A 26,582-nucleotide genomic window follows, 5' to 3' on the forward strand; every position below is an offset into this window, starting at 1 on the left:
GGCGGAGAGCAATTTACAGTTCGTTCCCTGGAGGAGGGTGGCTGGAGTTGTTGTGGAGCTAACGTGCTAACAGCTAACTGCTAATGAGCATGAGGATAGCTTTTTACATGCCTATCAATGATTAAACGTAAGTAGTCCTTTATTTAAAGGAATTTTATAGTGTTTACTTTGTAATCACTGTATTCGTATTTGACATAATACAAAACAAGATGTTTACTCACTTCCTTGTAAGTCCAATGGTCCCACAGTAAATATCCACGGTGAATGGGAACCTTTTGAAACTCCAAAAAGGCGCATACGCCTCTCCCGCATACAGAATGATTTTTCTGCAGCCGTTTGGCTGGCGTGATGCAAAAAATAAAAGTATTAATCCGCAAAATCAGCTGAATCCTTCGTCCTCATACACAACAGTACACTGTATAGTGAAGAGAACGTCTTCTACCGTACACGTCACAGCGCCCTCCTCCTCAATGAGAGACCGAAGCCGGAAGTCACTCATTTTCATGGCGCGGGATTCAAAAAACTAAATAAATATAGCGATCGCTTCCACACACATCCAAGCGGTCCATATCATTCAGGGGCATAAAATACCGCGTGTATTATGAAATAAACATGCTTTTTCGTGTCACAGGCACTTTAAGCATTTAGGCAAATCAAAACTTTTCCTGTCATAGCTTCTGCAATGGTGTTCCATAGGGATGCAACAATACAGTTAAGTCACGGTTCGGTACGATTTTGGATACAGGGGACACGATTTTTGATCCGATTCAATACATTTAATGCTCTGGAAAAAAAAAAAAAAAAAAAAAAAAATATATATATATATATATATATATATATATATATATATATATATATATATATATGTATTTTTTTTGCTAACGAGCAAAAATTAAATTGCCATCATATAAACATGCATTTTAGTGCATAACATTTCTGTGCTTACTCCTTACTGATCTAAAAAAAAAAAAATGTGTATAAAAGTGCTGAGAACAATCTTTACATGAGCAAGACATCCTAGTTGTGGTCCGAATCCATCTGTGTCACGTACTGAATTAACAATATTTTCAACATTATCTATAGTCACTGGTATGGATTGATTTGGCCTTCTTAACTGCCATTCAGTCATGACAGTTTAGAATTCATCGGTGTAGTATATGGACTACGTGTCCCATAATCACTCTGGGCTCAGGTAGCCAATGGCATGGGACGCAGCACATCTAGTTTGCTATTTCATGATATCTAGTGTGTGCGCGCATTAAAAAAGTTGGCAAACGCCGCTGAAGTCACGTCTGCTCATTACTACACAACACCAACATATGACAATCGACTTTCATAAACAGGACGAGTTTGAAGCACAGCGCTCTTAATTTGCCACTCAATGTTCATTCAGCTGTTCGTTGTCAAAGCGAGGTTCTTCGTAGCAGCCAAGTCGGTAACAATGTTTTGGTGGACTTTGTTGTAAATAACCGGTGTTGTGCCGAAAAATAGCCGCCCCGCGTGAAATGTCACTCCTGACTGGAGCGCCCACACGTCAACAACAACGGCGCGCCGGAGATGGTCCGCAGTCACACCGGAGCACTGACGCGGCCGGTATAGGTTGAACAATAGGATATAATGGGAGCGATTGGTTCCGGCGCTAGTTTTTGCCGCACCTGGAACGAAGATGCATTTTGCGCAGTTGGTAACAAGGAATCCGAACTTTTAACAGCACATCTGCCGCACGCGCGTGCACGCGAGGTGATAAATCGCAGCGGAAAAATTACCGCCTTCATTTTTATTTATCGTGCGATAAATGGAATTACAGTGGTACCTCTACATACGATCGCTTCGACACACGAACTTTTCGACATCCGACGTAAAATTTGACTCGCCATTTGTTTCTACATCCGACGACATGCTCGAAATACGACGACAATGGCAGCACCGCAGACGAATGCACGGAGGATTTTCTTGTGTGACAAATCAACACAGGTTTCAGAAAAGGTTGGTACAGGTGGTGAAACAAGGAAAAAGTTGATGCTTACCTTCGAAATGAAGATGCAAATGACAGAAAAATATGAGCGTGGGGTGGGCATCCGTGAAATGGCTCAACAATACATCTCCACGGTCCTCCTCCGACCATCGTTCGCCAGTCTTTATAAATTAAGCTGACAATTCTTATTGTCTCCAAAGAAATCGCCAGCTTCGCCACGTTTTCATCATTTCTTTCACAACTTATTCAACACAAAACGCCTGCTGTCTGCCGCAATTGATGGTGTTCTCAAGAGAACATTCAAAGTGAAAGTGAAACTCAAGCTCACTGGTCCGTCTCTGGCACGTGAGCCCCGCGGTGCGTTCAGGTACACAAAAAAACGTCCGCCTTATTAGAACCCGATTCGTTACACTATTACAGGACTTATTATTATTCTTTTTATTACATTATTCCAATTTTGATTTATAATTTATTTGTTTTGCTACGTGTAATTGCCATTTGTAATAGCACCAGCAGTATTTTTTAAGGATTTAGTGCAGGTTTTTGGGCTGTGGAACGAATTAATGGAATTATAATGTATTCCTATGGGAAAATCCTGCTCGACATACGACCATTTCGACTTACAAACAAGGTCCTGGAACGGATTAACTTCGTATGTAGAGGTACCACTGTATTGCATATTGCGACAGGCTTAGACTCTGGTGCAAAAATATACGATCAGGACATCCCTAATTTGTTTAATTTGTCTTTGGGTTTAGGGTCTTCTGGTCTGGTGTGAAAAACGTCTTTTACCCCCAAAGTGTGGGTGTCTTTCAGGCCTGCAAATTAGAACTACTGTGAGCACACTGTATTACAGTACATTGAAATGCAGTATTGTATTACAGTACACAGTATATACAAGACAATGTAAGGTATATAGTACACAAATACATGGTACACAAATGCTGTATTGATTTACAGTATAACAGACACACATAGATCTATCTATTCCCCTTCCGGAATGTTCTTATGATGGCACCAACTGTATATCGGGCCTTCGGCTGAGATTGGGCCGGACCCTCAAGCCAGCCGCCTTCATGCTCAAACCATGGTTCAGGACATGGTCTATCACAGTGGTCCGAATCTAATGAGATATAATAGTTATCCTTCTTCTTACTCCTTCTCCTCCTTTCTGTTCTCCTTGTGCTCCTCGTGTTCCTGCTCCTCTTCATCTTCTTACTCCTCTCACTTTTACACTTCTCTGGTTGCTCTCCTCAAGGGTCTCTATTGTTCACCAATCACAGAGGAGGAGGTACAAGGCACTTATATGGTGCAGTCATGATTGCTATTTGCTCACCAGACTTGAATGTGTTGAGCTTTGAACTAGTGACAGTTCGGGTTGAACGAATGCTCCGTGAAGTTAAGGTTGTGCAAATTGTACTAAAGTTGAGATTTTTGTGTGTTATCAATCGTGAAAAAACGTAATCGGTTCGAGCTATATTTGGACAGATTTATAAGTTCGTACCCAAATCCGATTTTTGGATATACGGACTACGCACTTAATAGAATTATCAGAACGAAATCACCTTTACCTTAATTTTCGCAAAGAAAAACCTTCAGAGGGTTGTGTATTTTTCTCTGTAACTGATTGTATCTGTGGATTTTCATGTGCAATTTTACAGGGTCCAGATGATCTGAGTGTATCGTTAAAAAAAACAAGTAATTCGCCCGCAGTAGAAAAAAAACAAAGTGACAATGAAGGCTTTTTGCCAAGGGAAGAAGGTAATTTAGCAGGTTTCTTAGTATCATTACGCCGTTTATTTATATATTGAATGACTTGAGAGGTTTGTCTTCCCAACCACACTTAGATGAAGCTGCCGTTGAAGGGAAGAAGATTAACCCATCTTTTGCAACTAACAAGAAGTTCAGCTTCTCTGGTAAGTTTGACAACAATAGATGTCCATTTTAACTCTTAGGGGCTGGATCGCTTGCTGCCCCTCCCATTTGAAATTGATTAGAACTTAATTGCCGACATTGGGTGTTTTCAATATCAACTTCTTTCTTTTACTATCACAAAACATGCTTCCTTCCTTCCCAAGATGGAAGCATTGCAGTGATTGCTGAGGATCTGCATGAGCTCTCTCTCTCGCAGTAAACCGCTGTGTTTTGTAATCCACGTGCGCAGGGTCTGAATTTCCTGCGTCAACGTGTTCTGCTTAGTCTAACATGTCTGTTATTAAATCCCGAGAAAGCTCATGCAGAACCTCAGAAATTGCTGCCTTGTTGGGAGGGAAGGAGCAATAGCTTGACTCGATCAACTCAAACCTGCCTGGTTCACGCCCCACCGAGTTTGATGAGCCAACGACAGATAAAATGAGTGATCCCTCGTTTTTCACGGTTAATGGGGACCAGAACCTGTCGTGATAAGTGGAAAAACTGCGAAGTAGCGCCCCTCCCCCCCCAAAAAATTTGAAAGTGAAAGTGCTTTTTTCTTGTCTATTTTACCACTACAGATCTAGATGACCAGGATGATATGGATGGCCTAATTGACCCACTGGATGGCTTACCACAAAATATGAACAAAAGATCATCCAAATCCAATTCACAGCCGACCAAACCTGAAAAATCGGTACCTTCACAACTAACATCACTTGTATCAAAAAAGGAAACAAGTAAGAATTACATGTATCAGAATCTCTTATCTTCAATTTTTCATTATAATCCTCATGTGCTGAGGTTTACTCTTTTGTGTTTTTGTGTTTCGTTTTTTAACCAGCCAATGCAGCAAAAATACTAAACAAACTTACATTTGATGATGCGAAAGATGATTTGATTGATGAACTTGGCTTGGACTGTGAAAATCCCAAGAAAAAAGACAATGTGCTTTGGTCCAACAAGGAAAGGTGACAACTTTCATTTTTTTTGAAAAAGCAGTTTCTGCTGTTGCACTCCTCTTTAAAAGAAACTGCTGCATTTTAAGCCAAAACAACTGTTGTGTTTGATAGAACAATATTTCTGTATGCTGCCATAGCAGATTCATGGCGCATTAAGCCCCCGAACTATTTTTAATTGGCCCGTTTTACCCTGAAAACCCGCGTTTACAGACGTCGCACAACCGGTTTTGTTTCAACCCAGCCATAAAACAAAGGTAATTAATTATATTTATTATTCAAAATGTCTGTCATTTTTAGATTAGTCATAAATTGATGTCTAATATTTCGTAAAAAAAAAAAAAAAAAACTATTAAAAAAAAATTATTCACTCGCATATTTTAAACTTTTAAACAAATTACGTCACAATGAAAAAAATGGAGTCTGTAAAAAAGTCACAAATCTTTATCTCATAACTATCGCTTAATTGTATTTTATTTGTTTCTGTCGCATTTTTCCGATATGTCAGATGATAAATAATTGATCCAAACAAAGAAAAATTGGGGAAAAAAAACCCATTTAAAAAGGTAAATATATGAAAAAGAAAATCTCGACCACTCCTTGATGTCTGCGATTTCTGCATCGCGACCCTTGTTATATTACCATGTTTCACCCATAAAATCCCCCAAAAATCCAGCTTTGGCCATTCACAGCTGTGTCTTGACACTCAGTGATACATGCTACATAGAGGTTTTGGATCGAAACAAGGTAAGTACGCGATAATATCTCGTTAAAGTCATGGCGACTGTAATTCTGCTCTCGCGTGCTCTCGCCTCCAAATAGGGTTTTGCTGTTTAAAAAACTTTTTTTTTCTTTTCAAAATGCCCTGTTCTAAATTTTTCTTCCCCCAGAAAATTGAGATTTTAAGCTTTCCAATGATGTATCACACATGTATATCGGACAATTTTGAAAGTTGGCTAAATTGGGGGTCTCAGAGCGGAACTGACATGCAGCAGCATGTCCAAAGTCCGGCCCAGGGGCCGAATGCGGCCCGTGGTCAAATTTCATCTGGCTCCCAGCCCCTGTCATAAAATCAATAACGTCTGGCCTGCACACAGACTTAATAAATCAGTCAGCAGTACTGCTACCAGCATATGAAGTAGCTTACACACTAAATTCTGCTCCTCATATAACCACCAAAAGGCAGCAGTACTCTAAGCAAAATTACCCCGTGTAACCCTTTACCTCCAATTTTCTAAAATGGCAACAATCAACATAAAAAAGAAAGTTCACTGCGACGCCGACGCTTCAAGGATAGGTGGAAATTGGACTATTTATTCACTAAAATACACAACAACTGCGTCTGCCTCATTTGCAAAGAGACAGTCGCGATTTTTAAAGAGTTCAATGTGAGGCTCAGCGAGCAATTGAAGCAACTTGAAACTAGTTTAATTTCACAGCAGCAGTATTTCGCAAGAGCCCGAGAGTCGAAAGAGAACGCCACAAGGGCTAGTTGCGAGATTGTTGAAATTATTAATTAAAAAAACAAAAAAAACAAATGTGACACACAGAATGGCTTGCTAAAATTTGCTTAAATATATTGTTCTATGTAAAGGACGTCAGCCAAGGTCGGCCCCCCACATTTTTACCACACCAAATCTGGCCCCCTTTGCAAAAACTTTGGACACCTCTGCACTAGAGGTCCATTCCATTTGAACTGGAAGGTCTGTCAGTGACTGAACAAATGTTAATTCTCTGCCACATCCCACTTCAAATGGACTGTACGTCTACAAGTGATAAATTCATTTTAATTCACGGCACAAGCATGAAGAGACATTTCATCGCCCCAAACAAAATAGCCTCAGGGCAGCCATGTTGGTAGGTGTGACGTTCCCATCAAAGTCTATGCATGGACATAAAATCAAGTCATAACCATCTTATTGCTCTACCAGTTTTTTCTTTTTTGGAACTTTGTTTTTATTTAACACACAAAACATTAGAACACAAAACAATCCTTGACAACGTCATCAGTATTATACAGAATGCGTACATAAATCGGGACAAACAAACAAATTAGACCTGGTGAGTGAAAAGCAGACACATTTGCATATGACTCATTATTCACATAAATACAGCATGTTCTGGGTTTCTGTTCAAGAAGATAAGTACTGTTCAATAGGCCTCAGTCTTTTCTGGAAAGTAATATACCTCATTTGTAGCCTGGCACTTATAGCTTAGCTTATAGCTAGTCTCCACTGCATCATCGTTGGAGGCTGTGGACTCCTCCATTTAATAGTCATCATTTTCCTGGCCACCATTAATAGTATGTGTAGGTGATACTTTTGTTCCCTAGTTTAGACCTCCTCAGGGGTTAAGTCCAGGTTGTCTGTTTTGGGGTAAGTTCCAAGACAACACCCAGGATTCTGTCAGTTACATCCTTCACACCCCTCCAAAAAGCATGCAACTTCGGGCAGTCCCAAAATATATGCGTATGGTCACCAATCAACCCATAGTCCCTCCAGCACTTCATTGCATTTGGGTCTTTTACAAATTTAGAGACAGCCAGGGGAGTCCTAAAGAACCTTGTTTTTGTCTTCCAATCAAACTCTTTCCATGTGTTGCTATTAATCACTGCATGACCAAACTAGTACATATTTTCCCCATTCCTGATCCTCAATTATAACATTCATCTCAAGCTCCAATTTGTTTTTGATATAAAAAGTATTATCTACTATATCCATCAGTAGTTTTCTATATAAATGAGAGACATGTTTCTTGGTGGGCATTTCTCTACCAATTTTTAAAAGATTTTTTTATCAATCTGAAAGCATTTGCCATTTACTCAATAGATGCCATTGAAGGCGGTAGATGTCCAATCAATTTGCATTGGGAGGATTGCCAGTGAATGAACGACCGTTAATCCACTGCCATCTCTCCCACTTCAAATGGATTGGACGTCTATTAGTGAGACACTCATTTAGATTCACACTATAAGGATGATTAGACACTACATGATTGGATGATTGGGAAGGACGGCAAGTGCTCCTTTTTTCCCCGGTGGTGTGAGTAGCTGGCAGCCATCTTGTGTAGAAGAAGAATACACGTTGCGCAGCATTAGCACATTAATTCTTTGGACTTGCTGTCACAGATGACATCATTTTGGTGCCGTTTTCATTACGGATGTCCGGATCGCACATTTTTGCACCGGAGTCAGAGTCATCCGATAACGGCGGGATTTTTTTTTTTTTTTTTTACAAAAGTTCCAAACATATTACTGTCCCACCAGGCCGACTTCATAATGTGAATTATTTTTAAACAAGAAAAGCGGAGAAAAATGCTTTTCTTTCTTAAATGCTCGATAAAGTCCACTCACGCTGCAAAGAACAGCCTCTTACTTACTCAATGAGTTGCCACAGCACACTTATGCAAGTTTAAGGATGAGTGACAGATTTGTGCCTTTGATCGTAGCGCTACCAAGCTTCTCTGGTAAGATCAAAGCAACAAACCTGTCAATCCTCGTTAACTTTAAGTACCAAGTGCAAGCTAGACAGTTTGGCCGCACTGCTTAGCAGGAGGGAGGGTGAGAGGCTGTGGCGCTGTACGAGCATGAAGCAGAAAAACAGATATATTTTTTAAATTAAAAACCCGATTCTTTTTACCTGATTCTGATCCTCTGTAAAATGGCGCGTTCGGCCCGGTTTCCGATCATGTGATCGGATCGGGACATCGCTAGGATTGATATCAACCCTGCAACGCTACATAAATCCTTTCATATCTTACATATCCAACTGGTATCTCAATACTCTAGTGCGCAACCACCGAGAGCTCGTACAAAACTCGATGAGATTCTGGAGAACTGTAAATCGCAACGTCTTGAGTGGCCATCCTCAAGTGATAAGAAGGACCAGCTTCTGTCTCGGGAGAAGAACTACAATTCAAAAGGTAAAATATCAATGTGCCTAATCTGGTCCTACTTGGTGATTGGTATGACGTCTTTAAAAAAATACATATATTGAAGAACACTTTTGTCCATTTCTCAGATGCCCATTTAGAAGATGACCCAACAACTGTGTCCTATCAGCCCACAGTTGGAGAAACCGCATCAGGGCGCCATTCTCGTAGGCAGTCCATCAAGTATGTGTGAAGTGGACGTCCTTGACCTAAAAGTGCCTTAATTTACACTAAAAGTTTAACTCATCTCAACTCTTTGACTGCCATTGATGGCGACACATGTCCAATCCATTTGAAAGGGATATTTTTAGCTGTTAATTTTTTCTTATATCCTCAAATTTCCACACATACTCTCTTTTTTTTATATACTATATATATATTGTACCTGGTATGGCAGTAAGGATGCAACTCGGTTTTATATTGAACTGTTCGATACGCCCTCTTTGATTCAATACGCAAAAACATTCGATCCAAATGAAAAGCTCCCAAAATGTATTTTCCAAATTTATTTTTGTCGTCTCTCTCGCTAAAATGTCCGGCGCAGCTTTTTCTTGAAAAAACAAACTCTGCCACTAGCAGCCCCCTTCATCCACTTCTCCCCCAAAACTGCATGAAAGGCGGGAGCTGTGGCGCACGCAGATCCTTGCTCGTGAGGTAAGCCAGAATCCTATGGAGGTGGCTTGCCGGCTTTAATATCATACAGATCAGTTGTTTGGCAGCATTTTGGGTGAGCTACTATGCTATCCCCACTCATACATATTTAAGAAAGACTGTCTTTTCGGATACGTTCAACAAAGACCGCCAATATATTGTTGCCGACTTGGCTGCTACAAATAACCTTGCTATGACAACAGACAGGTTAAGACCGTGGGTCACAGAGAACTAACTCAAGGTTACATGATGAACAATGAGTGGCAATTTAAGAGCGCTGTATTTCAAACTCGTCCTGTTTAAGAAAGTCGATTGTCAAATGCTGGTCTTGTGCAGTAATAGCAGACATGACTTCTGGGGCGTTTGTTAACTTTTTTAATGGCCGACAACACTCGCATGCATACAGTAGATATCCTCAAACAGCAAACTAGGTGTGCTACGTTAGATCCCATGCCCTTGGGTGCGTGTGCCCAGAGTGATCATGGGACGCGTAGTCCATATACTACATTGATGAATTAAAAACCGCCATGACTGAACGGAAGTTAAGCCAGCCAAATCAATCCATACCAGTGACTATAGATAATGCTGCAAATATTGTTAATTCAGTACATAACACAGATAGGCTCGGACCACACATAGGATGTTTTTCTCATATGGTAAACATACCTGCTAAGAGAGTAATAGCAATCAACAGTGTTCTCAGCCTCACTTTACAAACAGTAAAGACTGTTTTCAGCACTTTTATACAAAATTTCTTCAGATCAGTAAGAAGCAAACACATAAATATCATGCACTGTAATGCATGTTTATATGATATCATTGTTATTTTTGCTTGTTAGCAAAATAAAACATTTAAAAAAAAAAAAAAAAACTTATATTTTTGTTTCAGAGCATTAAATGTATTGAATTGAATCGAAAATTGTGTCCCTTGTATCGAAAATCGTACCGAACCGTGACTTAACTGTATCGTTGCATCCCTAGTTGGCAGTGAATGAGTTGCGAACCATCACTTAGTCAAGTCATGTTGGTTTTTGTTGTGAACTGGAACAAATTGCACTCATAATTCAAGGTTCCAATGCTTGCATGTTTTCAATTAGGCTTACACCAAGTCTGTAACAAAGCATTGCCCTTTCTTTTTTATTTAAATTTAAAAAAAAAGATTCTCTACAGAGGATGTCAGTGCTTCCACTTTGGAGAAGAAGCCCCCCATTGCCACCACCCCCTCACGACCCCGCAACCCAGCCGACTGGCTCTGTCTCAAAGCAGACGACGACCAGGTCCACCGCGAAGAAGACACCAACGAGAGGAGGACTACAGACTCTCCAAAATCTCCTACTCCTCTATTTGAGAAAAAGCCCTCTTTGACTAGTGACCATAATACATCAGCTGCCAAAGTGGGAGTTAACGCCTCACTTTTGGCTGAACCCAAATCACTAAGGTCAGATCCTACCAAAATCCAAAAGAAAGAGGAGGATGATAATGACTGGTTGACAGGCGCTCTTAGCAGGAAGAAGTCTTTCACAGGATCAAGCTTTGATGCCAAAATCTCCAATCAGGAGCAAGCTTTAGGCCTGGGAGAAGAAGTGGATCTGGAGTCACTTGTTAGGTAACGTTCACATGATTACAAAATCTTTCATTGTTTATACTAGGGATGTCCCCGATCTGTTCGTGTGATTGGAACTCTGGCCCGATCATATAATTTCCAGAGAATCTGAATTGGGTAAAAAGGATTGTGTTTTTCATTAGAACTCCATTGGCTGCCACTGAAGACGATAGAAGTCCAATACAATTTGACTGGGGGATGGTAGCAGTCAATTGCTGCTAGCCCTCCCTGTCAAAATGGATTGGACGCCGATCGCCGTCAATGGCAGTGAAACATAACCACGCAATGCCTTGCCAGTTGAAATGGATTTTTGGTCTATAACTGTCAATAGCAGTGAACAAGTTAAGGACTACAAGCAACAAAATAATCCAGGTGTGTATGTACAGTCATGTGAAAAATTAGGACACCCCATGAAATACTCAGTTCTTTATTAAGAAATGTTCACATATCAATGTCTGATCTTGTTTTTTTATCTCTGGAACATAAAGTGATTTAATTGCTGGTAAACAACAAAAATAACATTGTTTTACTCATTAAACCAAATATATCAACAAAATGAATATTCTAACTGAGGAAAAAGTTAGGACACCCTCCCACCTAATAGGTCGTGTTACCAGAATACTTTCAACAGTGACTGATTGTTGAAGTGAGAAAAAACACCATGGTGAGATCAAAGGAGCTGTCTGATGCCTCAGAAATAAGATTGTAGACGCTTCTGAGTCATGTAAGGGATTTAAAAAGATCTCAAAAGAATATAAAATCAGCCATTCCACTGTCTGGAAAATAGTCTACAAGTGGAGAACATTAAAAGCAACTGCCAGTATGCCCAGTTCTGGCCGTCCAAGCAAGTTCACCCCGAGAGCAAACCGCAAGATGCTCAAAGAAGTCTCCAAAAACCCTGTAATGTCATCACGGGACCTACAGCACGCTCTTGCTACTGGTGGAGTGAAAGTGTATGCCTCTACAATCAGAAAGAGACTTTAGAAGTTTAACCTTCATGGGAGGTGTGCAAGGAGGAAGCCTGGGCTCTCCAAGAAGAATATGAAAGCTAGACTGAAGTTTGCCAGAGTGAATGTTGACAAAGACATCTGGAATAATGTTCTTTGGACAGATGAATCTAAAATTGAATTATTTGGACACCAGGACAGAGGACATGTTTGGGGGAAACCCAATGCAGCATTCCAGGACAAGAACCTCATACCAACTGTGAAGCATGGAGGTGGAAGTGTCACGGTTTGGGGATGCTTTGCTTCAGCAGGACCGGGCCGGCTGACCATCATAGAATCCACCATGAGTTCTATCGTCTATCAGAGGGTGCTTGAAGAGTATGTGAGATTATCTGTGGAAAAACTAAAGCTGAAGCGAAACTGGACCCTCCAACATGACACTGACCCTGCAACATAACAAATCCACCGAGGACTGGCTGAAAGGAAAAAATGGAGAGTCCTGAAATGGCTGAGTCAAAGCCCAGATTTTCATCATTGAGATGCTGAGGGGTGACTTGAAACGGGCTGTACATGCAAGAAATCCCTCAAACACCTCACAGTTGAAAGTATTCTGCATTGAGGTGTGGGGCAAACTTTCTTCAGACCGATGTCAAAGACTGATAGATGGCTACAAAAAAACGTATCACTGAGCTTATTTCAGCCAAAGGGGGGTACACTTGCTATCAGGTTGTAGGGTGTCCTAACTTTTTCCTCAGTTAGAATATGCATTTTCGTTGATATATTTGGTTTAATGAGTAAAATAATGTTAATTTTTGTTGTTTACCTGCAATTAAATCACTTTCTATTCCATAGATAAAGAAAAAAAAATCAGACATTGATATGTGAACATTTCTTAATAAAGAACTGAATATTTCATGTGGTGTCCTAATTTTTTCACATGACTATATGTACAGGGCTTGGACAAAATAATGGAAACACCTTTAAAAAATCAATTAACTAATTTAACATGGTGTAGGTCTGCCTTTTGCGACAATTACAGCCTCAATTCTGTGAAGTATTGATTCATACAATTTTTTTTTTTTGATTCAAAGTAATTTTAAGCCATTCTTTAGTTAGAATACCTTCTAACTCTTTTAGAGATGATGGCGGTGGAAATCGACATCTTAACTGAATCGCTAAAACTGACCATAAATGCTGAAGAATGTTGAGGTCTGGTGATTGTGCCGGCCATACGAGATGCTCAACTTCATTAGAATGTTCCTCATATGCATTCTGTAACAATTATGTTCAATGATTATGATGCCAAAATGCTAGGTGTTTCCATTATTTTGTCCAACCCCTGTATATATGTGTGTGTATATATCACTATAAATATATACTGTATATATATATCTCACTATGAATATATAATATCCTGATATTGTCCAACTCCAAAAATCCGATACCGATATATTCGGTTGTGGTTAGGGTTATTATAGCTAATTGTATTGTGATGCCCCACTGAGTGCTTCAATAATGATAAATGTTATAACGTCAAGGTTTCCCAAATAAACATTCTGTTAAAATCAAGAGAACAACTTCAACTGAAGCTATGGAAAATAGAGGCGAGCGAAATTTCCGAGTCTTAGATTATTCGCGATTCGGCCATGGAAGATTCAAGAACGATTCACAAACATCCAAATTCAGATTACTTTACCAGGTAAAGCGGAACTAAAACACAGTCAGCGCGGTCTTCGGGACACAATGAGGAACGGGGCGAGAGTAAATATCATGTTCAACTCATGCCGCTAGATAAAAAACAATAAAATCTGACTGCGGCTGAAAGCCGCTACAAACAACGCCCAGTTGCTAGTTGCTACAAACATACAGCTACGGTAGATATCTCATATACGTACAACCCCTGGCAAAAAGTATGGAATCACCAGTCTCGGACGAGCACTCACTCAGACATTTTATTATGTAGAACAAACTCCGATAAAAAGCTTAACAACATAATGACTTAGTTTAAAGTGCTCTTTAGCATTCGGAAACACTAAATGAAATGAATAAAAAAACATTGTGGTGGTCAGTAAATGTTACTTTTATAATACAAGTGCAGGGAAATAAAGAATCAATCCATTCTGAGGAAAAATATATGGAATCATGAGAAACAAAGAAATAACAATCAAAACACAAACACTAGTATTTAATTGCACCACCTCTGGCTTTTATGACAGCTTGCAGTCTCTAAGGCATGGACTTGATGAGTGACAAACAGTATTCTTCATCAATTTGGTGCCAACTCTCTTAGATTGCAGTTGCCAGATCATCCTTGCAGTTTGGAGCCTTGCTGTGGACCATTTTTTTCGATTTCCACCACAGGTTATCAATAGGGTTGAGATCTGGGCTATTTGCAGGCCATAACATTGACTGGATGAGTCTTTCGCCAAGGAATGCTTTAACAGTTTTAGCTCTGTGGCATGATGCATTGTCATCTTGGAAAATGACAAACATATTTTCGATTGAAGGGATAAGAAAGCTGTCTAAAATTTCAATGTAAACTTGTTCATTTATTAAAGATTTAACCACAGCCATCTCACCAGTGCCTTTCCCTGACATGCAGCCTCATATCATCAAGGACTGAGAGAATTTTGATGTTTTTTTTTCAAGCAGTCATCTTTGTAAATCTCACTGGCATCCAGCATCATCACCATGTCCAATGCAGATTCTTGACTCATCACTGAAAATAATCTTCTGTTTACAAGACATATGGCCTTTAGTTGTTTGTTATGACGTTTGGATGTCTTCCTCGGTCTACCAGTACGCTTAACTTTAACAACTTTGCCATGCTGTTTGTACTTGGTCCAGATTTTTGATACAGCTGACTTTGAACAGCCCACATCTTTGGCAACCTTACGTGTAGCGTTACCTTCTTCAAGAACTTTGATAATCCGCTCCTTGGTCTCAACAGACATCTCTCGTGTTGGAGCCATGATTATTGTGAATCCAATTGGTCCAGCAGCCCTCCAAGGTGTGATAACTGCACTGTTTTTAACTGCTGACTAACGAGCAGATCTAATCTGAGGCAGAGGCCCAATTAAGGAAAGGAAATCGACTGGGTGTGTCTGTATTTTTTGCTCAAAAAGAAGTGATTCCATATTTTTTTCTTCAGAATGGAGTGATTCTATATTTATTTCCCTGCACTTGCTCTATAAAAGTAACATTTACTGACCACCACAATGTTTTTTATTCATTTCTTTAAGTGTTTCTGAATGCCAAGGAGTTGCACTTTTGAATTCATTATTTTTTTCAAGCTTTTTATCTGAGTTTGAGTGAATGCTCGTTCGAGACTGGTGATTCCATACTTCTTGCTAGGGGCTGTAGCACTAGATGCGAAATGACAGACGACGGCGGCGTTAGAACATGTATAGCGCACTAAATACGAAATGACTGTTACGAGTACCCCTGGTGGTCAGGGGCCGCGGCGTAACATAAGACGGCAGGTGTGCAATGAGGAGGCAGTGACAAGTCAAAATTGCAAATAAAAAGTGTATTTAACAGAAAAGAAACAATGGACACAGAGCACACAAACATTTACCCAACCCCCTGCACTATGCAGCAAACACCAAATAAACAGTTCAAAAACCCCAACTGAACCTAGAACCCAAAACAACCCCAAACAAAAACACTACAGTGACAGGCACCTATTGTGCCCCAAAATACATGGGTGGTGTTGCCGCTCTATCTAATGGACTAATACAGAGAGTTGGTACCTACTTGAGGTGGGAGACACGATGTAGACCTGCAGGTGTCTAACTAAAGTCCCTACCTCTGTGCTCTGCGCCAACCTAAAGAAAAAGACAAAAGAGATCATTAATAAACAAGTGGCAGAAAGCAAACTTCACAAACGGAATCAAAGTCAAAACATAACAGGCTTCAACAAACCAATACAACCAAAGTGAGAGCTGCCACCGCCTCTCCTGAACAGAGCAAACAATTCAACTTATATAGTGGCAGGACGAACAGATGATTGGATGATTGACTAATGAGGAAGTGGTTCCAGCTGTGGAGGCCTTCTGAGATCACAGGTGGAAACTACTGCAAATGAAAAATACAGGTGAAAACCAACATAAACCAGTATAAAGTGAAAGGGAACACATACATACCTGAACAAAAGATAAATTACTCTCCATCTGTAACACTCCCCCCCTAAAATATCAACTTCCAGTTGATAAACAGGCCTATCCGGAATAGCCCATCCAGCCAATGCAAGCGAAATTTCAAAAGGGTAGCAAAGCTATGGCGAAGTAACTAAACTGGCTTTGAACCAAAATAAAAGATGCCACATCATAAATAAAAACCCTGCTACTGACCACACCGAGACAGGGCATCCGCGAACACCTGTCGACACCTCTCCCACGCAAAGTGCCGAGCCACTGCATCAACACAGTCATCAGACAATGATGAACCTGGAACAGGTAACAAGACCAGTACCTGGTCACCCGGCCCAAACGAACGACAGACTTATACTCATACCATGTCGCTCCGCACTCCCGACAAACACTCCTTGGCCAAACTACATACGCTGCGTAGCAGCTCACGAAACCGGCTCACATAACTGAGGATTCGATGTGTGAGACAATGTTGTTAACACCTGCTAAAAAAACACCAGGAAGGAAACTGGTACCCTGATCAGTCTGTACCAATTTCAGCAGCCCAAAAGTAGAAAAGAACTTGATCAGAGCCTTGACTACAGACTGCGATGTTATTTTTCCCCGAGTGGTATGGCTTCAGGATATCTTGTCGCTACACACATCATAGTGATTAAATATTGATTACCCCTCTTCGTCATGGGTAGCGGGCCGACGCAATCGACAAGGATATGTTCGAATGCTTCGCCCAGCACAGGGATAGGCTGTAGGAGGGGCTGGTTTAAGCACCTGACTCGGCTTCCCCACCACTTGGCACGTATGGCATGTTCGGCAATACTGCACAACATCTTTTTTCAAACCTGGCCAGAAAAAATGTCCCAATACGCGATCGTACGTTTTTTGTCACCCCCAAATGACCCGCCCATGCATTTTCATGAGCCAACGACAAGACTGCATGGCGGTAACGTACAGGGACAATCACTTGAACAATGCTAAAATCTGTGTCCAACCGAGACTTCCACTTTCTTAAAAGCAACCCGTCCTCCATAAAATACTTCGCATCCTTATTCATTAGGTCATGCAGGTGCTGAACAGCCTCAAAACATTTGGTTAGACTGGCGTCAGATTTTTGCGCAGCAATAAGGTCATCGCGAGTCATTTTTAAAGAAACTACATCAAACGCTGATCCTTTTAACACAGACTCAGTAGTCGTACTCCTCTCTGGGTTAACTAATCCGTCCGCGAAAAAGGTGTTCGATAAATCAACTACATTACCCAGCTTTTTCGATTGTGCACGAGTGACGACGCATACTGGGAACACGTCAGGGTAAGCCTGCCCCAATTCGTCTGGTTGCGACTCAGGTTGCTGCACGACTTCCAACACCGATGTGACCTTACCACCAGCGATGTCGTTCCCCAACAGAAAAGTGACGCCTGGCATCGGCAATGATGGGCGAACCCCAACCGAAAACGTGCCTGCCAAGAGATCACAAGACAAGTTTACACAGTGTAAAGGTACAGAGAGGTACTCCATTCCAATTCCTTGGACCAATACACTCGAGCCACATGAAGACTCTTCATTAAAAGGCAATACATCACTCAAGATAAAAGATTGTGCTGCTCCGGTGTCACGAAGGATGCGAACCGAGCACTTTTCGCCCGAGCCTATAGAAACACAACCGTCGAGCATAAAAGGTTCGTAAGAGGAACCCCCACCTTCATGTACTCGAACCGGTTCAGAGCGCACAGCGCATAACCCAATCGGGGAAGATTCAGCCTTACAGTCATCATTTTTTCGCTCTGGACAGTTGGCTATTAAATGATCATTTTTATGACAAAGAAAACAGCGACGTTCTGCCGAAGGAGGCGACGACCCCCGCCCTGACCAAGACCGGCTTTTAAAACTCGATTTACTTTTGTCCCGTTTCTCAAAGTCATCTTTTTTATCAACATGCTGCCTGTGAGTAATCACATACTCATCTACCAGCACAGCTGCCTCGGACACATTAGTGACCTTCTGTTCATTTAAATAAGTGGCCAACCGATCCGATAGGCTATTTTTAAAATCCTCCATCAAAATTAAATCACAGAGATGTAAAATCCGTGACTTCACTTGACTTTAACCAACGATTGAACAGAGTCTGCTTCTCACTAGCAAACTCTACAAAGGTTTTTTCGGGTGCTTTTCTGTGAACACGAAAACGCTGTCTGTATGCTTCAGGAACAAGGCTATACGAACGCAGGACAGTCTCTTTTAATGTAGCATAAACCATGCTATCCCTCAGAGGCATTTTGTTCATCACATCGCAAGCTTTCCCAATCAACTTGCTCTGTAGCAAGGGCGCCCACGCCTCTGGTGGCCATTTAAAAGCCGTGGCTATTCTTTTGAAGGTATCAAAATACTCGTCCACCTCCGACTCACGGAATTCGGGGACGAGACCAATCTGCCGACTACCGTCAAATGGCTTATGTGATGAGTTATCACCCTGAGTTGCGACCAAATGAGTTCCGGACGTTACATCAAGCCTTTTCATTTCTAGTTCCAATTCCTTTAAGCGGACAGCATTTCTAGCCTCAAGTTCTAATTTATACATGGCCTGCTGATGTTTGTACTCGAGCTCACGGTCCCTCTCCTCTTTCTCAAGCTTCAAACGAGCTAAGCGAACCCTTAACCGAGGGGACGAACCGGCTCCATCTAAAGAGGACCTACGGCTAGTGGGAGGAGTCTCACTCCTCACACCCCGAAAAACGGGAGGAATCACCTCCTGAGAATCCGAATGACCCTCAAACCCCTCAATAGACACGCCCTCCTTGACCAGCAAGTCAACGACCGACGCCTTCAGCTGAGCCCAAGATTTAGACATGGGAAGCTCAACTCCAAAATGCGCACCGATCGCACAAAAATCTGCTTTTCTGAATTGGTCCAATTGCCCCACTGTGGGACCCACCAAGAAATCCCCAACTCTAAAGCCCGTGGCCATTATCTACCAGGGCGCGCAGGGAATTACCAAAAAAGTCAAATAAACAAAAACTCGCAATCCAACCGCCACTGCACACCAACACACCTGCCGCCTCAGCGGAACCACACAGCTCCCGGACGAGCCCCCAAATGTTACGAGTACCCCTGGTGGTCAGGGGCCGCGGCGTAACATAAGACGGCAGGTGTGCAATGAGGAGGCAGTGACAAGTCAAAATTGCAAATAAAAAGTGTATTTAACAGAAAAGAAACAATGGACACAGAGCACACAAACATTTACCCAACCCCCTGCACTATGCAGCAAACACCAAATAAACAGTTCAAAAACCCCAACTGAACCTAGAACCCAAAACAACCCCCAAACTAAAACACTACAGTGACAGGCACCTATTGTGCCCCAAAATACATGGGTGGTGTTGCCGCTCTATCTAATGGACTAATACAGAGAGTTGGTACCTACTTGAGGTGGGAGACACGATGGAGACCTGCAGGTGTCTAACTAAAGTCCCTACCTCTGTGCTCTGCGCCAACCTAAAGAAAAAGACAAAAGAGATCATTAATAAACAAGTGGCAGAAAGCAAACTTCACAAACGGAATCAAAGTCAAAACATAACAGGCTTCAACAAACCAATACAACCAAAGTGAGAGCTGCCACCGCCTCTCCTGAACAGAGCAAACAATTCAACTTATATAGTGGCAGGACGAACAGATGATTGGATGATTGACTAATGAGGAAGTGGTTCCAGCTGTGGAGGCCTTCTGAGATCACAGGTGGAAACTACTGCAAATGAAAAATACAGGTGAAAACCAACATAAACCAGTATAAAGTGAAAGGGAACACATACATACCTGAACAAAAGATAAATTACTCTCCATCTGTAACAATGACGGACTTGCTGGCGTTAGTAAACAGCCGCCATCTTAAAGCAGTAGACTTCTCTAGAAGGTTCTGTTGTAGCTGACCCGATTAACTTTTTATCTAAAATACTCCTAAATCGGCAAAATCTTGACTTGAATCTACAGTTGTGGTCAAAGGTTTACATACACTTGTGAAGAACATAATGTCATGGCTCTCTTGAGTTTCCAGTTATTTCTACAACTCTGATTTTTCTCTGATAGAGTGATTGGAACAGATACTTCTTTGTCACAAAAAACATTCATGAAGTTTGGTTCTTTTATGACTTTGTTATGGGTGAACAGAAAAAAGTGATCAAATCTGCTGGGTCAAAAATATACATACAGCAGCGCTAATATTTGGTAACATGTCCCTTGGCCATTTTCACTTCAATTAGGCGCTTTTGGTAGCCATCCACAAGCTTCTGGCAAGCTTCTGGTTGAATCTTTGACCACTCCTCTTGACAGAATTGGTGCAGTTCAGTTAAATTTGATGGCTTTCTGACATGGACTTGTTTCTTCAGCATTGTCCACAAGTTCTCAATGGGGTTTAAGTCAGGACTTTAGCCATTCCATTACCACATTCTGATGTATGTTTGCGGTCATTGTCCTGTTGGAACACCCAACTGCGCCCAAGACCCAATCTTCGGGTTGATGACGTTAGGTTATCTTGAAGAATTTGAAGGTAATCCTCCTTCTTCATTATCCCATTTACTCTCTTCAAAGCACCAGTTCCAGTGGCAGCAAAACAGCCCCACAGCATAATACTACCACCACCGTGCTTGACGGTAGGCATGGTGTACTTGGGGTTAAAGGCCTCACCTTTTCTCCTCCAAACATATTGCTGGGCATTGTGGCCAAACAGCTCGATTTTTGTTTCGTCTGACCACAGAACTTTCCTCCAGAAGGTCTTATCTTTGTCCATGTGATCAGCAGCAAACTTCAGTCGAGCCTTAAGGTGCCGCTTTTGGAGCAAGGGCTTCCTTCTTGCACGGCAGCCTCTCAATCCATGGAGATGCAAAACACGCTTGACTGTGGACACTGACACCTGTGTTCCAGCAGCTTCTAATTCTTAGCAGATCTGCTTCTTGGTGATTCTCGGTTGAATCTTCACCCTCCTGACCAATTTTCTCTCAGCAGCAGGTGATCGCTTGCGTTTTCTTCCTGATTGTGGCAGTGACAAAACAGTGCCATGCACTTTATACTTACAAACAATTGTTTGCACTGTTGCTCTTGGGACCTGCAGCTGCTTTGAAATGGCTCCAAGTGACTTTCCAAGTTCAAGTCAATGATTCGCTTTTTCAGATCCATGTATGTATATTTTTGACCCAGCAGATTTGATCACTTTTTCTGTTAACCCATAATAAAGTCATAAAAGAACCAAACTTCATGAATGGTTTTTTTGTGACAAAGAAGTATCTGTTCCAATCACTCTGTCGGAGAAAAATCAGAGTTGTCGAAATAACTGGAAACTCAAGAGAGCCATGACATTATGTTCTTCACAAGTGTATGTAAACTTTTGACCACAACTGTATCTTTCAATGATAAAACAGTTTTAAAACTTTGACATGAAAAAGTAGACAGAGGGAAAATTATGAAATAACGGGAGCAATTTTAACAACTTTAACGGTTGATTCACAACATTAATTGAATGTAGTTTGCTGATACAGAATGGGGACTTCGAGAATTTTGTTTCCCCTTTTTAACTGTTAACCTGATACTGAAATAGTAGTTTGGTTTAGCCTCAGAGGATTTTTGAACAAATCTGGAACTAATGCACAAAACATTAAAACCAAGGGGGGATGCATCAATAATCGAATCGGAGCCTCTGAATCGTAATCCAATCATTAGGTGCCCCAAGATTCCCACCTCTAATGGAAAATGTTCCATTATTGCACCACTCTATTTAATATTCAACTCAAAATGGTTCAAACATCAGTTTTAGTCAAATAAACCCCAAAGCGCCACAAGTTGACAACAAACATCGGTGCAAAGTGCCGCCACCCTGATAACATCGGACAACTCTACCTATAACCCTTTTATATGGTTATTAGGTTAGGATAGTTTTCTTCAAATTTGTGGTAAAAAAAAGACATCAAATATGCTTTTTGACCTCTTTAATACGCTTCCGAGGTACCGGATATGTGATCGGGATATCCTTAGTTCATACCTTGAATGGGCCTTGTTTTGGAAGATTTGGAATAAAGAACTATTAAATAATATGGTTTTCAGTAAGGATACCCAATCACAAGTCTTCAGAGGTAGAAATAACATCCATGAAAAACAATTGCCAACTTCCAAGGATGCTGGGTAAGCTTTGACCATCGAATAAAGTTATCTGATTCTCTGCTTTTCTTCATCATCATCATCCCCTAAATAAATGTTTCCCTTTTTTCTTATTTTATATATTATACATATGTTACTTGGACATCCTAGCCTTGCTGCACAACATGGTCCAAAACGAGAAGAGAGAGGAAAGCAAGGTACTTGTATTGTTATATTTTTCTTACAATGATTGGATTATTCTACATTTCTAGTATAGTGGCAAAAGATTGGAGGACCTTTACCCATTTCCCTCAGTATTAATCATCCCCAAAAATATTTGTAGAGTCTTTGATGTGGTTCATGTCCTGACCTTGTACATTGGGTCAAAGTCGTGCCAAAATAGAAATTGGCATTCCCCAAACTGTTCCTAAATAAATATAGACAAGTTTCCAAGGTACTTCCGCTTTACTTCCGCATTTCTGCTCGACACTTCCGTTTTACACTTTCTCTAACCAAAACAACAGTGGAGCTGGAGTAACATTACTCATCAAAATCACTTAAAAAAGACAATTAGGAAATATTACATTCATCTGCCATCATCACGACATGGGAGGACAACATGTTCATGAAGGCAGATGTGAAACCAAGCCCGTGCCACCACAAAGACCAGGTGTTTATGTAGCCGCTGGTGTTATGGAAGGTATGTTCTTTCTATCCCTGCTTTTTCGTGTGTCCGATGCTGTACTAAAAAAATACTAAAGCTAAAATCTTGCGCATGAAACGACTTGTTGCCTTTGATATTGTTATTACAATGATGATTGTAATTATGATGTTTAATATTATTTACTACAACTACTGTAGCTGCTGCTAGCCTGTTTCTAATCAGTACGTGTACGATGGCACAATTATGTAAACGCATAAATGCAAGTGTAAGTGCAAGTTTTTTGTTCTTTTGTTACCAGGTGGAAAACGCTGTTAGGCAAGGGAAGACAAATTGATGTGCCTCACAACAACACTTACTGTACATCGATGCACATATATCGAGGCTAGATGCATTCTACTTTGATGATGAGGGAAGGCTTCACTTTTGCTCCACCTTCATTTATATTTTTCTAATTTTAGAAATTGTGATTTATTGACCTGTTTTGCACATGCACCAATTGTTTAAAATGAAACAAGATATGGAATCATGTTGTCCAAATGTTTTATTGCGATCAATATCTGCAATAAAAAAGAATGACATACTATTTTTGTTTATACGTATATACCTTGTAGTATTTCCTTGTAACAACAAAATCCGTGTCAGCCCTTCTGCATTCGGCAACTGTAATATTTCTAATTTCACCTCATTTTGGTCACTCAGGTGGCTAGCATATCAATCTACACCTCATGTCAACACAGGCTGCATAGTTTATAATTTTTCTCCATGAATTATCAACGACGTGATAAGAACAAACATACAATATTTTAGGTAGATCTTTAGGTTTAAATCACATCTTAACTTATTGTCTGCAGCTGGTTTCCATTTAAGGCGTATGGCGAGGTAGATCCACACTGGGGCTTTGAAGCTGGACGCTGTTTAAAACATTCCACTTCCAACAATACATATATGCGCTTCCAGTAGTTCAGGCACAGCACAGAAAGTCTCTGAGTCTCATCTACATCGTGCTGAATCCATTTTTGGAGATTCAGTGGGTTCTTCTGGTTTGATTTAGCAGTTTTTTTTATCTTTGTCAACACACTGCTTACTTCAGCCGCACTTCATGTTGTTCTGTCTAAACTGGAAGTTCGGAGCAGAAATTGTCAAAGATGGCGCCACCCATGTTTCGCCCTGGAAACTTGTCTATAAAGGTTCAAAATACAGTTTTGTGGAAATGTTTACCAGAATTTTGTTGTCTTGGGGTAAATTAGAATTCACAGTACTCTTTATTGAAATGTTAATGGAGGACATTTTTATATTTTCCTTGTTGTCTCATTGGCGTCTATTGCTGGCGTGAGACGTCTAATTCATTTTGGCTGGCGGGGGGGGGGCGAAATGAAAAGAACGGCTAATTTCGATCTAACGTTTTCTTTTGCTAACTACCACAACACATACTCAGTTTTGTATTACTCCCGTCAACGAGTGTATTTACTATTTGACTTAACAGAGTAGGGTTGTCAAAAGTATTCAAGTATCAATACTTGGGGTGGGAACCTCTGGGTGCCTCAAGTTAACATGCGATTTTCGATACAAGGCTCATAATAAATATTATCTCATGATATGGCGATACAACAATTATTGATACATGGGTCAAGAAATTATTTTTAAATATACAATATTTCTAGGTAATTTCCTGTTGAGTCTGAGGCATTTACAGCAGTGTTGTTTTTGGCAGCCCTTTTAATTTGAGTCTTTTGGACGATAATACTTATTAGTCTTAGTAATATTTTGGTATTCTCAAAATGTGTTTTTCTTCGTCTAGTTTTAGTCGACGTTTACTAAAAATGTTTCGTCTGTAAAATTAAAACAATTTACTCCAAAATTAAGTAAATAAAGGTTTCCAACTATTTCGAATGAACATTGACAGACGAGCACATGTTGTAGTGTCGACAAGGACAACGTTGTGATATTACACACTCAGCAGAAAAATAGTACATTATTTTCAATTAATTATACAACCTGGATGCCACAAAGTGTATGGAAAAAAAGTTGTCCAAGAGTTTAAGAGGACGCTAGCCGTTAGCATTAGCATAATGCTAACGCGTAGGCTATGCTAATGCTACCAGTTACATTTAATGTGTGATGATCACTCAGCACAGACCTTTAAAGGCTAAAGCATCATTGCATATCCTCTTTGGCCAAGATAAGAAAACAAATCTTGCCATGCAAGCCTTGAGAGTGGAGAGGACACTGTACTGGTGAGGGGAGGTGCAGCAGTCTGGTTGTGTCACACGAGTGACACAACCAGACACTGCTATGATGCATGCTATCTACACATAAAATGTCACTTACTGTGAACATTTGACGGATACTATTGCGCATTTTCGTTTTGTTCTGGTCTCGTCAGACGAAAATTAGCATTAGGCTTGCTACGTTTTAATCTCCCAAACCACATTTTTAGCTCGTTATGGTCTTGTGACCGTCATGAAAAAAAGTCTTCGTTGACAAATTGTTTTTATTATGGTCATCAATGACGAAAACAACACTGATTTACAGATCACTTCCGGTTGATTTTTGATTACCGAAGAGGAAGTGACCCAGGAATTTCCCTAAATGGATATGAAGTAACTCAAAATCAACAGGAAGTGACCTATAAATGCACTAAAGCGAACATGAAGTGACCTATAAATGTCCCCAAAACCAGGAAGACTGGCTATGAAAACTCTGTTTCAGTGCCATTGATGGTGCTATACGTCCAATTTATCATTGACCCTCCCAGTCAAAATGGATTGGATGTCTAAGGGCCATCAACGGCAGCCAATGAGCTAACGCAAACACTATTCTAGTCAAACATTTTGGTAGCAACCTGTTGGTTCCTTTTTTTCTTCCTTTTTTTCATGCAGTGAAACATTTTTAAAACAATAAATCGATTCTTGGCAGGAACGTACCAATAACCTTTTGGGAGACAAAATATCGTGATACATCACCATTTCAATATATTTTCTCACCCATAATCGATACTGAAATGTTGGCTCCGGATATGATATTTGATTGCAAAACCGTTGATATGCAGTTATTTATTTTTGCAACAGAAATTATTGTCATGGGGTTAATTTGATTTTGAACGACTCTTGATAAAAATGAAGCATATTTTTGCGTTTTCTTTTTAAACTCATTGGCTGCCATTGACGGTGCTAGATCTACAAACGTTCATTCGCTCCCACCCTCCCACTTCAAATAGATTGGACGTCTACTCGTGATTAACTAATTTAAATAGTTTGAATTAAGTTTTTAAGAGCCACATGATCGGACGTCAAAGATTTCATTAAAAATAAATTTTGGTCGTTTTAGTATTGTGACAACACTTTTTGTCTACTTCTACTTCTCATATTCCTGGCCAGTATGTTGTCTTTGACAGTATTGACTTTTCCCTTTCCCCAGGGCTCCCACAGTCAAACCTAATGCCAAAGTCTTCAACTGCTGTCGAGCAACTGGTATTTATTTATTATAATAGTTTTTATTTATTATTACTGTGTTTTATGTTTTAATTATTTTGCCCTGTGAGCAGATACCATTTTCAACTGACAGCCTGCAGCAATTGTTAGTCCAACAGCAGGTAAGGATGTGCTCACCCTAGCAAAGTTTTCAGCTCCAATTTCATTCTATGAAGTTCTTGGACTGATGGAATACGTTTAAGAAT

The 26,582-nt window shown here is 40.5% G+C and overlaps 1 protein-coding gene across 2 annotated transcripts in view; it reads left to right on the plus strand.

Annotated features, from left to right (window-relative positions):
- Window positions 1–26,582, plus strand: part of LOC130932156 (fas-binding factor 1-like) — a 61,295-nt gene that overhangs the window by 8,226 nt on the left and 26,487 nt on the right. For both annotated transcript variants that reach the window (XM_057861599.1, XM_057861600.1), the window contains exons 6-16: window positions 3,637–3,736; window positions 3,823–3,891; window positions 4,468–4,626; window positions 4,731–4,857; window positions 8,633–8,766; window positions 8,865–8,958; window positions 10,586–11,032; window positions 22,210–22,287; window positions 22,414–22,460; window positions 26,324–26,376; window positions 26,451–26,498. In XM_057861599.1, coding sequence (XP_057717582.1) covers window positions 3,637–3,736; window positions 3,823–3,891; window positions 4,468–4,626; window positions 4,731–4,857; window positions 8,633–8,766; window positions 8,865–8,958; window positions 10,586–11,032; window positions 22,210–22,287; window positions 22,414–22,460; window positions 26,324–26,376; window positions 26,451–26,498 — 1,356 coding nt within the window. The remainder of the gene's footprint in view (window positions 1–3,636; window positions 3,737–3,822; window positions 3,892–4,467; window positions 4,627–4,730; window positions 4,858–8,632; window positions 8,767–8,864; window positions 8,959–10,585; window positions 11,033–22,209; window positions 22,288–22,413; window positions 22,461–26,323; window positions 26,377–26,450; window positions 26,499–26,582) is intronic.

Source organism: Corythoichthys intestinalis, chromosome 16, assembly GCF_030265065.1.
Source record: "Corythoichthys intestinalis isolate RoL2023-P3 chromosome 16, ASM3026506v1, whole genome shotgun sequence".
NCBI classification, from domain to species: domain Eukaryota; kingdom Metazoa; phylum Chordata; class Actinopteri; order Syngnathiformes; family Syngnathidae; genus Corythoichthys; species Corythoichthys intestinalis.